This window comes from Doryrhamphus excisus, chromosome 1 (genome assembly GCF_030265055.1).
Source record: "Doryrhamphus excisus isolate RoL2022-K1 chromosome 1, RoL_Dexc_1.0, whole genome shotgun sequence".
Taxonomy (NCBI): Eukaryota; Metazoa; Chordata; class Actinopteri; order Syngnathiformes; family Syngnathidae; genus Doryrhamphus; species Doryrhamphus excisus.
The window spans coordinates 16,366,758-16,379,057 of record NC_080466.1 but is presented as its reverse complement, the minus strand read 5'-3'; the positions used below and the strand labels follow the sequence as shown (position 1 = coordinate 16,379,057).

At 35.8% G+C, this 12,300-nt stretch overlaps 1 protein-coding gene across 5 annotated transcripts in view; it reads right to left on the bottom strand.

The window, feature by feature from the left end:
- inpp4b (inositol polyphosphate-4-phosphatase type II B) overlaps nt 1-12,300 on the bottom strand; it is a 130,109-nt gene that overhangs the window by 97,633 nt on the left and 20,176 nt on the right. For all 5 annotated transcript variants that reach the window (XR_009131712.1, XM_058082838.1, XM_058082851.1 and 2 more), the window contains one exon: nt 9,662-9,778. Coding sequence is in view for 4 of the 5 variants with exons in the window: in XM_058082838.1 (XP_057938821.1) it covers nt 9,662-9,778 (117 nt within the window). In the remaining variant the exon portion in view is untranslated. The remainder of the gene's footprint in view (nt 1-9,661; nt 9,779-12,300) is intronic.

Below are 12,300 nucleotides of genomic sequence, written 5' to 3'. Positions count from 1 at the left end.
TATAATTATTTTTTTTAATATATTATTTTTTTATTTTTTATTATTATGTTTTATATATTTATAATAATTATATAATGATTATTATCATTATTATTGTTAATAATAATTATTGTTAACAATAATAATAATAATAATAATAATTATTATTATTATAATTATGATAATAATAATAATTGTTCCCGCCACTACATACTACGTGCTCCTCCGTTAATGACCCCCCCCCAGCATGATGACCAGAGAGCTACGTTCCAATCATAAACTATATAAGGTTCCTAAAATATTGTGACAAGTCAATAACACTCAATAGGATATTACTTTATTTATTAAAAAAAATTATACAAAAATATTTTTTTAAAATCGTGCAATAAATATTTTACAATAAAAATAATTTTAAAAATAATATTTGCAAAAATGAATCATATTTTTATGACCTCTCATGGTCCACACTTGGCTGAAAGCATGCCATGAATAATGCATTCTAAACATTCCCGTCTATGAGAAGCCTGAAGTAGGATCACGGAGGGAATGTTCTGATAAGACGATGAAAAGCTTCAAGTGTGTTTACCTTGATAAGGTGTCCAACTATTCATACGCATACGTACCCTAGCGGGGAATGCATTCATATTATTCTCATATTTTGCCAGTATTTGGACGTTAAAGCAGTTTTTGGTTGAGGTTTTATTTATTTGTATGATTTGTATGACGGGCCAAATCAAACACTAATGGATAAATACAGCCCATGAGTAGGTCTAGCCCTGCAGTTTGCTCACCCATCTGGAAACAAATGATTCATATGCATATATGATATTCATAGCATTCAACAATAAACCCCCAAGCAGATGATCGAAAAGTTTGATGGACTAGTAGTCACCACTTTTTGACTGGGAGGCAGCAACACAATGAAGATGGGGTTCCCCAAGGATGTGTTCTTAGTCCTCTACTCTTGATGTACTCTACCGTACATCGAGTTTGGTGGGTGTCGTCAACAACAGTAATGAGTCCGACTACATGGATGAGGTGAGTCGGTCGACCGACCGGCCACGTGGTGCAGCGACGACAACCTCGGTCCCCACTGGTCCCCACTGGTCCCCATCATGAGCTCCTTCTACAATGAAACCAAGAGAGCGGCGCTGCTGCTGCTGAAAAAAAGACCCTGTAAAGCGGCTAGTCAGAGGGTCTGAGAAGACCATCTGCACTTCCTCTGGTACATCGACAACACACGCTGGACCAGCAGAGCGTTCCCCATAAAGCAGGACCCCTACACGCCCCTCATGTTACCTTTTTTAGTCTCCTGCCATCCAGGAAAAAGACTAGGGAGTCTGAGAGCGAGGACATGAGCAGACTGAGGGACAGCTTCATCCATCAGGCTGTCAGGATGCTAAACTCGCTCGCAGCTGTCACGCACCCCCCACCTCCCCCCCACGCCCCACCCTCCCGATCTTGAATAAGGTAAGAATATAAACTTTGAATTAATGCTGCAAAACAAGGTTCTACTAGCCGCCAGAATACCTGATAAAGGAGATTAAACTTAATTGTCTTAACATTCATGACATTCTTTGTATCTTTTTGAGATAATGTCATACCGTTGTTTTTGTTGGTCGTACCATTATACAGTAGTTCACGTCTTTTTACACTTGTAAAAAATGTAAGAATGTCACCGACTTTGCATAACATTGCCTGTACAGCTAATAATCGTTTGACCCTGGAACAGATGATTTCTCCTCACATTATTCATTTCATTTTCTACCGCTTATCCTCACAAGCTTCGCGGGCGGTGCTGGAGCCTATCCCAGCTGTCTTTGGGCAATAGGCGGGGTACACCCCGGACTAGCATGTTTTTGGAATGTGGGAGGAAACCGGAGTACCCGGAGAAAACCCACGCATGCACGGGGAGAACATGCAAACTCCACACAGAGATGGCCGAGGGCGGTATTATTTTTAATTTTTAATTTTTGATCTTTGATTTTTAATTTTTAATTTTTAATTTTTAATTTTTAATTTTTAATTTTTAATTTTTAATTTTTAATTTTTAATTTTTAATTTTTAATTTTTAATTTTTAATTTTTAATTTTTAATTTTTCCTCTGTTTTTTTACTTCCTCTGTTAATGATGTTCCAATCATAAACTGTATAAATAACACTAAATAGGTTATTACTTGGGCCTATAAATATATTTTTTTAATTGTGCAATAAAACATAAAAAATAAAAATATAAAAAATATAAAAAATATAAAAATATAAAATATATAAAAAATATAAAAAATATAAAAAATATAAAAAATTATAAATTTTAAAAATATTTAAAATATTTAAAATATTTAAAATAAAATAATTTGAAAATTTTAAAAATAAAAAATGTCACGCACGCATGCACGGGGAGAACACGCAAACTCCACACAGAGATGGCCGAGGGTGGAATTGAACTCAGGTTTCCTAGCTGTGAGGTCTGCGCGCTAACCACTCGACCGCCGTGCAGCCAGAATAAGGACAAAGAAGCCAAAATCGTACCACTTCCACACGGAATGAGAGCATAACTTTTTTTCTATTGGATCTCTGCCATGTATGTTGTATGTTGTATGTTTCAATACAGCTTGATCTGCCTAGCACACAGAAACATGATTCTGTGCCTCGGGGGACGGGACATTTGACCTTGATGACGGGAGTAGCACCTACGAACGACGTTCTGCTCATGTTTTAAATCATATAAGGCAAAATACTTGAAGTGTTATATTGTTTTCATGAATGTACTGTGGGATTGAACTCAGGTGTCCTTGTGGAAAAAAATATTCAATGTCCAATGTCAAGCGGCATCCCAAAATGGAATATTTCCGACCTTTGATCTTCCAATGTCGACACTTTGTGTGTAGCATCACAGGCAGACATCTGCTCAGCACTTTTTTTTTTATGACTAATTAGCCTCTCGGCCTTAATTGACTTGGTTGGTTTTTTAACGAGCGTGCGCTATGCCGACCGCTACTCCCACACAAACAAATCTCCAATCAGATTAAATATTCACGTGGCACACAGCTAAAGTTCCTTTACGGTAACGTGTTTGACACCCCGTGAGAAAATACAGTCATTATTTCACGTGTGAACAATTGTGGGCTGGTGCGATGCGCTCGTTAGACAGCACAGTGCTAACAGCACATGTTGTGTTACCCTGACATGGCTCGGCTGCCAATACAAAAAAGCAAACGGCTTGGAGGTGTTTAAGTGTTCGATTCCTCGTGGACAGTGAGGTTTTTATTCACCAAACATTTTTGGTTTTAATAAGACGAGGCACAGCGAGCCCAGGCTGTCACTTTTTTGAGGACGATTTCGTATTCTCCACGTACTAGAAGTACTTTGATTCAGTACCCGTGCCGAGAAATATCTACACGGAATCAGTGACATGACAACATGAGTCTGAGAGGTGCCACAATAGTGTATTGAAAGTGTGTTAGGTTTGATGCCGTCATTGAAACAGTTTACACATTTGTAGGTGTCACAGACACACAGGTGCTGGAGCCTATCCCAGCTGACTTTGGGTGAAATGCGGGGTACACCCTGGACTGGTGGCCAGCCAATCACAGAGCACAAATAGACAAACAACCATTCACACTCACATTCATAACTAAACAAAGGAGATTCGAACCCAGATCTTCCCGACCTCCTGACTGTGAGGCCAACATGCAAAACATTAGACCAGTGATTGAAAGGTCATTAAAGGTCATTAAAAATATTATTCATTTTTGCAAATATTATTTTTTAAATTATTTTTATTGTAAAATATTTATTGTACGATTAAAAAAATATTTATAGGCCCAAGTAATAATTAGTAATGATAGTAATTTTTATAAAAATATAAAAGTGTTATTTATACAGTTTATGATTGGAACGTAGCTCTCTGGTCACCATGCTGGGGGGGGGGGGGGGTCATTAACAGAGGAGCACGTACTATGTAGTGGCGGGTAAAATGGAGCCTAGTTGAAAATAAAAATAAATAAATAAATAAATAAATAAATAAAAATAAAATAAATTGAAAAATACTAAAAATAACAAAGAAATAATAATAATATTAATTGTTATTATTATTTTTTCTTCGGGTACTCCGGTTTCCTCCCACATTCCAAAAACATGCTAGGTTAATTGGCGACTCCAAATTGTCCATAGGTATGAATGTGAGTGTGAATGGTTGTTTGTCTATATGTGCCCTGTGATTGGCTGGCCACCAGTCCAGGGTGTACCCCGCCTCTCACCGAAGACAGCTGGGATAGGCTCCAGCATTCCCCACGACCCTTGTGACGATAAGCGGTAGAAAATGAATGAATGAATGAATAATAATAATAATTATAATTATAATAATAATAATAATTTAAGAGACCACAGCAATGCTCTGGACAGTGGACATTTTTTTAGATTAGCCCTGACTTGCTAAAGTTTGGGAACCCTTGCATTAGACCATATACGTACCTATGTGAAAACTTTATTGAAAAAAAGATTTAATTCATAAGTAATTGCTGCTTCATGGTTGAATATGGCCTATTATTAGTCAAATTTCAACTTTCTGTTATTCTTTACCTAAAGTGATCATTTTTAAGTATAAAAGAAGAAAAACTAAATAAACTAAAATCCAAGGCAGAAGAAGCATTGTAATTGTGAACGTAGTATTCCTAACTGGCCACTCGGTGTCACTAATTTTTCTGTGAGACACCAGACGTATTCGCCGGAACAGGCATTTATTGCAGTTTTAAATGACGTCACAACAGGCACAATAAAGACAGCCTCACAATTCGACAAGCTAAAACTCAACTCTAAACCTCTAACGTCACTTCCTGTCCTACATACGTCTGTCCGCCCGACATTAAGGTCCCCCGAGGGAACACATTTACTAATGCAAATGTAAAAGGTGACGATACCTATTCATCATTTCCTCCCACTTCTGTTGCCAATAAACCTCTCTCTAAATCGTTGGGGGGGGGGGGGGGGGCGCCGCCTTCCCACCACATTGCTGGCACTCACTCATCCAACGAAGAGAGAGAGAGCGGAGCCCGCCGGTGCCAAAAAAGCGTCCCGTCGCCTGCCCTTTACAGCGTCACGGTTATTGACAGGGCAGGATTAACTGACGCCGCTGTTTCCATACTTCAGCAATTTATAATTGGAAGCCACAACTCGGCTCCCCAAGCAGGCGGCGCCCATCAAACAGACTCACTGAAGACGTTTGCCGCCTGTCTGCTACTACTCCCCAAACAAGCACAGCGAATGGGGGGGGGGGGGGGGGGGGAATCTCAGTTACTTTTGTTAGTTTTAACGCCAATGTCCTATTTTAGCAATGCGTGTCAAAGTATTAAATATCTTTGGAAGCAAGTATTTTAAATTTTACATCCTGGAATTTATCATATAGTGGCCAAAAATCATGTTGTTCATGCCTTTTTACAATTGATAATTGTTTTTTTTTGCTTTGAACTTCAGCTTTACAGATTTACAGTTTATGTGTGACTCGTTTTTTTGCCCAAAATATTTGTACACTTTCTTGATTCACCTAAATAAGGCTAAAAATAACCAATTATTTATAATTATAACCAATTCTAAATATGTTTTTTTACGATTATTATAATTATAATAAATTAAATTTTTTGATGCACCAAATGTTAACTCTGGTAGCCTGGCTTTGCTAATGTCTCCACCCAAAAAAAAAATAATAATAAAAATAAAAGTAAAAAAAAAAATAAAATTAAAAAAAAATAATAATAAAATAAATAGATGAAGTAAAAAGCAAAAAAAGCAAAAAAAAAAAACTAAAATTATATTAGGAAAGCAGGAAGTGAACAAATGTTACTTATTGTAAAAGTACCAGATGGAGGGGTAGGATTTAATAAGCTTTGCTTCTTCCTACTCCTTTTGGACATGTGGAACTGTGAACTGATTATGGGATGCACTCAATTGTAATCTGATGCATGTCCAAATGAAATAAAACCATTACCTTTACCGACAAAAAAAAAAGTGTGATGATAACCATAGAGCCGGAAATACAAATTCCATTTGTTGATGCACCAAATGTTAACTCTGGTAGCCTGGCTTTGCTAACGTCTCCACCAGTATTCAAACAAGTGAGCCTTGCCTGTTTGTCAGCTGGAGGCCAAGCATTGTGCAGCTAAAAGACTCTAATAAGACCCAGACAGACTCGCTGAGCCCAACCAAGCAGTGCTGAACAATCTAAAAACCACAGCAGCCTTAAAAGACCCACAAGTATTTAAAGGCAGCCAACAAAAAGTCTACTGAGAGAACATTTGAAGTGATTCTTTTTTTTCTCTCCTCTTTAAGAGGGGGAGGGGGCATTTGGAAGGGGGGGGGGGGGGGTGCACGGAGAAGCCGTGATCCAGCTCATCACTCAGGCTTTGCCTCTTTGAAAGCAGAGCAAAGCGTCAAGAGGCGTCTGAGAGCTTCCCTGGCACCTGTAAGGCTGTCGGGGGTTCAGCCTTCCAGCTCGGAGAGAGCACACGCTTGATTGAAACGCCCGCCTTCTTCATCAATGATCCTCTTGACAAGAGTGACAGCAGCCAAAGAGAAATGGCACTCAGAAGAGCGGGCGTGAGTGACGGCATGAAATATAGGGATTATTTAAAAAATGACAGCGCTAATACGCTTTAAAAAATACTGAATAAATCCATCCGGCCGGAGGAGAGAGAACCAGGTGATGTGGAAGGTGTTCTCGGCTCTTGTGGACTTTTCACAAAATTCATCAAATCTTCTCGCCCAGAAAAGAGTGGAGTACCATTTCCACCCCAAGAGGAGGAGTTTAAGTACTAGTCTACATCAGAGGTTCCCAAACTCAGGGCCCACTTGAAAATCTAAAAAAATGTCAGCAGCCCACCTTTTAATAATAATAATGGTTTTTATTGTGATTATTATATTATTAATAATAATAATGTTATTTTTTCCTCAACTGGGCTCAATTTTAATAACATTATTATTATTATTATTATTATTATTATTATTATTATTATTATTATTATTATTATTATTATTATTATTATTATTATTATTATAACAATATTATTAATAATAATGACAATAATATTGTTGTTAATAATAATAATAATAATAATAATAATAATAATAATAATAATAATAATAATAATAATAATAATAATAATAATAATAATAATAATAATAATAATAATTATTATTATTATTATTATTATTATTATTATTATTATTATTATTATTATTGGAATTATTATTATTATTAATAATAATGTTATTTTTTCCCTCAACTGGGCTCCATTTTAATAACACTTATTATTATTATTATTATAACAATATTATTATTAATAATAATTACAATAATATTGTTATTATTGTTATAGTAATAATAATAATAAGTATTATAATAATAATAATATAATAATATTAATAATATAATAATCACAATAAAAAATATTATTAAAAGGTGGGCTGCTGACATTTTTTTAATAATTATTACAAGAATAATAACTTAATAATAATAATAATAATAATGTTATATTATAATAATAACATTATTAATAATATTATTGTTGTTATAATAATAATAATAATCCCAATAATAATGACAATAATATTGTTATTATTGTTAGTATTATATTATTGGGATTGTTATTATTATTAATAATAATAATAATGTTTTGGGGTTTTTTTCTCAACTGGGATCAATTTTTCCCGCCACTACATACTACGTGCTCCTCCGTTAATGCCCCCCCCAGCATGATGACCAGAGAGCTACATTCCAATCATAAACTCTATAAGGTTCCTAAAATATTGTGACAGGTCAATAACACTCAATAGGATATTACTTGGGCCTATAAATATATTTTTTTAAATCGTGCAATAAATATTTTACAATAAAAATTTTTTTCAATAATATTTGCAAAAATGAATCATATTTTTAATGACCTCTCATGGTCCACCTGCAGTACCACCACGACCCACCAGGATGGCGCTGCCCACACTTTGGGAATGACTGCTCTACATGGTTTTGTCCTTACATGAATGACACGGAAGACCTAGCTTTGCCCCCCTTTTACATGTCGATGGTGTTTATACAGAACAAAAAAGCCCCCTGAGATAACTTAAGTGTAAATTTACCACAACATAAACAAAAGTCCAAGCTTTAGCACTAACCTGGGAGAAACGACTGTTTTTTTTCTCATTGGCAACAACTCACTTAAAATGTCTTCACATTTATTAGCCTGCTACAAAATGCAGTGGAGCCTCCGGTGGGGACGCACAGCGCCGGAATAAGATGTACGCGCAGGAAGGAAGGTAGCGTTGGTACAGTGCCGAACTCACATGGGTGTTGTCGAGCATGAATATTCAATGCCACCTAAGAATACGCTATTGTGCTGGCGTTTTGAAAGCTAACTTGAGCGAGGAAGGAGAGAGGAAGGTTTTCCCACACAAGCGCAGAACAGCCGCTGTGAATATTCATCTACGTTTTTTCATAAGCGACCGGGAGTTGGTTTGGACGACGACGGGCGGACAAAGCAGTGCACAGTCGACCGGCTGCATCAGCATGTGTTCACTGCGATGGAGCCTTCAGGGGGCGGAGAAGACCGCTAAGAGGAACACCAGGGGACCTGGACTGGACTGGATTGGCAAGATTTGACCAATTTCTAAATAATAATAGTCTCCCAGACAAACCAGTTGAGAGCCATTACTCTCATTACATAACTGGAAACCAGGAAGTGGAAGTGACAAATACACCGTAATTTTTTTGCACTTTCTTCATCACCTCGTACTTCGGTAAGTGATATAAAAAAACATGAATTAAAATTAAAATTAAAATTAAAATTAAAATTAAAATTAAAATTAAAATTAAAATTAAAATTAAAATTAAAATTAAAATTAAAATTAAAATTAAAATTAAAATTAAAATTAAAATTAAAATTAAAATTAAAATTAAAATTAAAATTAAAATTAAAATTAAAATTAAAAGAAATAGAAAGAAATGGAAATAGGAACTAAAACCAAAACTAAAACCAAAACCAAAACCAAAACCAAAGTTAAAATTAAAATTAAAAGAAAAAAATGGAAATAGAAACTAAAACCAAAACCAAAACTAAAACTAAAGTTAAAACCAAAATTAAAATTAAAAGAAATAAATGGAAATGCAAATAGAAACCAAAATTAAAATTAAAATTAAAATTAAAATTAAAATTAAAATTAAAATTAAAATTAAAATTAAAATTAAAATTAAAATTAAAATTAAAATTAAAATTAAAATTAAAATTAAAATTAAAATTAAAATTAAAATTAAAATTAAAATTAAAATTAAAATTAAAATTAAAATTAAAATTAAAATTAAAATTAAAATTAAAATTAAAATTAAAATTAAAATTAAAATTAAAATTAACAAAAAACCTATTAAATAATTAATTAATTTAAATTAATTAATTAAAAAAAACTATATTAGGAAAGCGGGAAGTGAACAAATGTAACAGTTACTGATTGTAAAAGTACCAGATGGAGGGGTAGGATTTAATAAGCTTTGCTTCTTCCTACTCCTTTTGGACATGTGGAACTGTGAACTGATTATGGGATGCATTCAATTGTAATCTGATGCATGTTCAAATGCAATAAAACCATTACTATTACTATTACTATTACCAATTCAACCTACACAACAACAAAAGTTTACTCACAGCCTCCTGACTCTTGTCCCTGGCATCATACACGGTTAGCTTGACGAGCGTCTCCGGGGCGGCGGGACATTCGGAGGGGAAGGTCACCCCCGTTAGAAAGCACGGGTCTTTGTTTGCCTGTCAGAAAAAGAGAGCAAGGAACCAGGTGAGACGCAGATACACCCAGAGTATCACCATGCTACGGCACATGCTAATGACGAAGCGGGATGCCAAAGGGAGAAGGTGGGACACGATGGGGTCTTTGGCTAACGACTTGGATCGGCCTCTTGTCCTCCTGCTGCTGCTGCAACAGGACAGATAGAACCGCCCCCAGTGGGCCTCCCCCGAACACTGGCGCAGACTCCTAAGTGAGACTGCAGGGAAACGAATATTGATGGGGAAATTGGAAGAAAACATCCACCTCTCCCAGCATCCTACGTCGCTAAACACACCACAGGGCCGACGCTCTCCCGTAAAAACTCCCAGAGATCACCTGTCCAACCGCAGGACTTGTTTATGACCCCCTCTGCCTTCATATGTTTGGCTTTAAACTAGAAAAGTGCTGCAGTGCCAATTTGGTAAGGACCAAAAAAGACTCCTGTTTCTTAAAGCGAGGCAGCTGTTGTGATGAAATAAGGACAGCATCCCCGCTTATTGGCAATTCAGCATTTGTCACCCCAGAAAACATGACGATTTTCCGTCAAACTTCTTTCAGGGCTCAATTCCAATTGGCAGGGGTGTCGCACAAGGTCAAAAATGCATAATTGGGTAGAAAAAAACATACATAAGTCGAACTGGAGTATAAGTCGCACAAGGCCAAAAATGCACAATTAGGTAGAAAAAAACACACATAAGTCGCACTGGAGTATAAGTCGCACAAGGTCAAAAATGCATAATTGGGTAGAAAAAAACATACATAAGACGCACTGGAGTATAAGTCGCATTTTTTGCGGGTAATTTATTTTAACTACTTGACCAAAACAGACATTACGTCCTCTTGGAAGGCAAATTCTAACAATAAAAGAATAGAGAACAGGCTGAATAGGTGTAAGATATGCTAACACAATGGTTATTCAGCTACACAAAAAATATAAACATGAACAGAAAAGGCGTCCAGTGTTTATGTAAGATAAATATTTTTTTTCGTTCATAAGTCGCTCTGGAGTATAAGTCGCAGGAACAGCCAACCTATTAAAAAAAGTGCAACTTATAGTCCGGAAAATACGGTATTGTTACGTTTTACTATCAACAATGGTTGGCCTCTTGGTATGCTAGATAATGGATTATTTCTGTTTCCATTGATTCCTATGGATCCAATTATTGGACTACAGATAGAATTACCTTGCAACTTTGATTTGTAGTCTTTTTTTGTGTGTGTGTGTGTGTGTGTGTGCAAGACAACACAATTCTGCACACGTGTCGCCACATCTGTACTGGAAATAAATTGTGAAGTGGGAAGTCAAGGGGCTTTTTCAGTGATTTGAGGCTTGTTTACAGCCACTTAGGGTCTATTTGACTAATTCAAAGCACTTTGTGTTTACACTGAAGGCTTCCTCTTCCTCCTCTGGGCGTCTCCAGCCTTGACGGTCCTTTGGGAGCATTTGAGGACAAGCTGGAACATGCTAATGATTCCCACTCAGACTGACTGGCACATGAGCCCAATAATGAAAGTCTGGTAAAAAAAAAAAAAAACATTGGCCAAAAAAGTTGTGATTTTGCAGGGTCAATAAAAGAGTAGGTAGAATAGGCAAAAACAAGCTTTCATGATGCTTGACTTTGACGAGCGGAAACATTTGGAAGCTGTTCAAGAGTTTGACATCGTATTTCAAGCAGCAGCAGCAGCGGCGGCAGCACAGTTTGACATTTATGTCGACATTTCCATTTATTCCTATAATCCCCCCCCAGGATGCCATGAGAGATGTTCAAACATTTGCATCCAGTCATTAGTGACGAGATTTAATGGCATAATCAACAAAACCAAAAGCCACAACTTGGAAATCACTTTAGACTTTTTGCATGCTGACTAAGTTGTCTTTTGTCATTGGTAGAACACTGTTTACATCTAGACTCAAAGTGATGCGTTTGTGGGTATCGGTAAAATCCGATGCAAGCGCCGTTTTATTAATGTTCAGCATCACCCCATATGCTGTTCCCCAGGTGCCATGGTAATGGTAATGGTTTTATTTCATGTGAACATGCATCAGATTACACTTGAATGCATCACATCATCAGTTCACAGTTCCACATGTCCAAAAGGAGTAGGAAGAAGCAAAGCTTATTAAATCCTACCCCTCCATCTGGTACTTTTACAATCAGTAACTGTTACATTTGTTCACTTCCTGCCTTCCATGTAATGTAATTTAATGTACTGTAATTTAATTAATTTAATGTACTGTAATTTAATTAATTTCATGTAATGTAATTAATTTTAATTTAATTTAATTTTATTTTATTTTATTTTAAGGACAAGCGGTAGAAAATAAATGAATTAATAATTTAATTTAATTTAATTTAATTTAATTTTTTTTGGCACGTACCGAAGTACCCTCGTGAGGATAAGCGGTAAAAAATGAATGAATGAATGATCCCAACATTACGTCATAAAAATATGACTTTAAACCTGTAATATCACCTTTGCTTAACAATATTATACAATATTA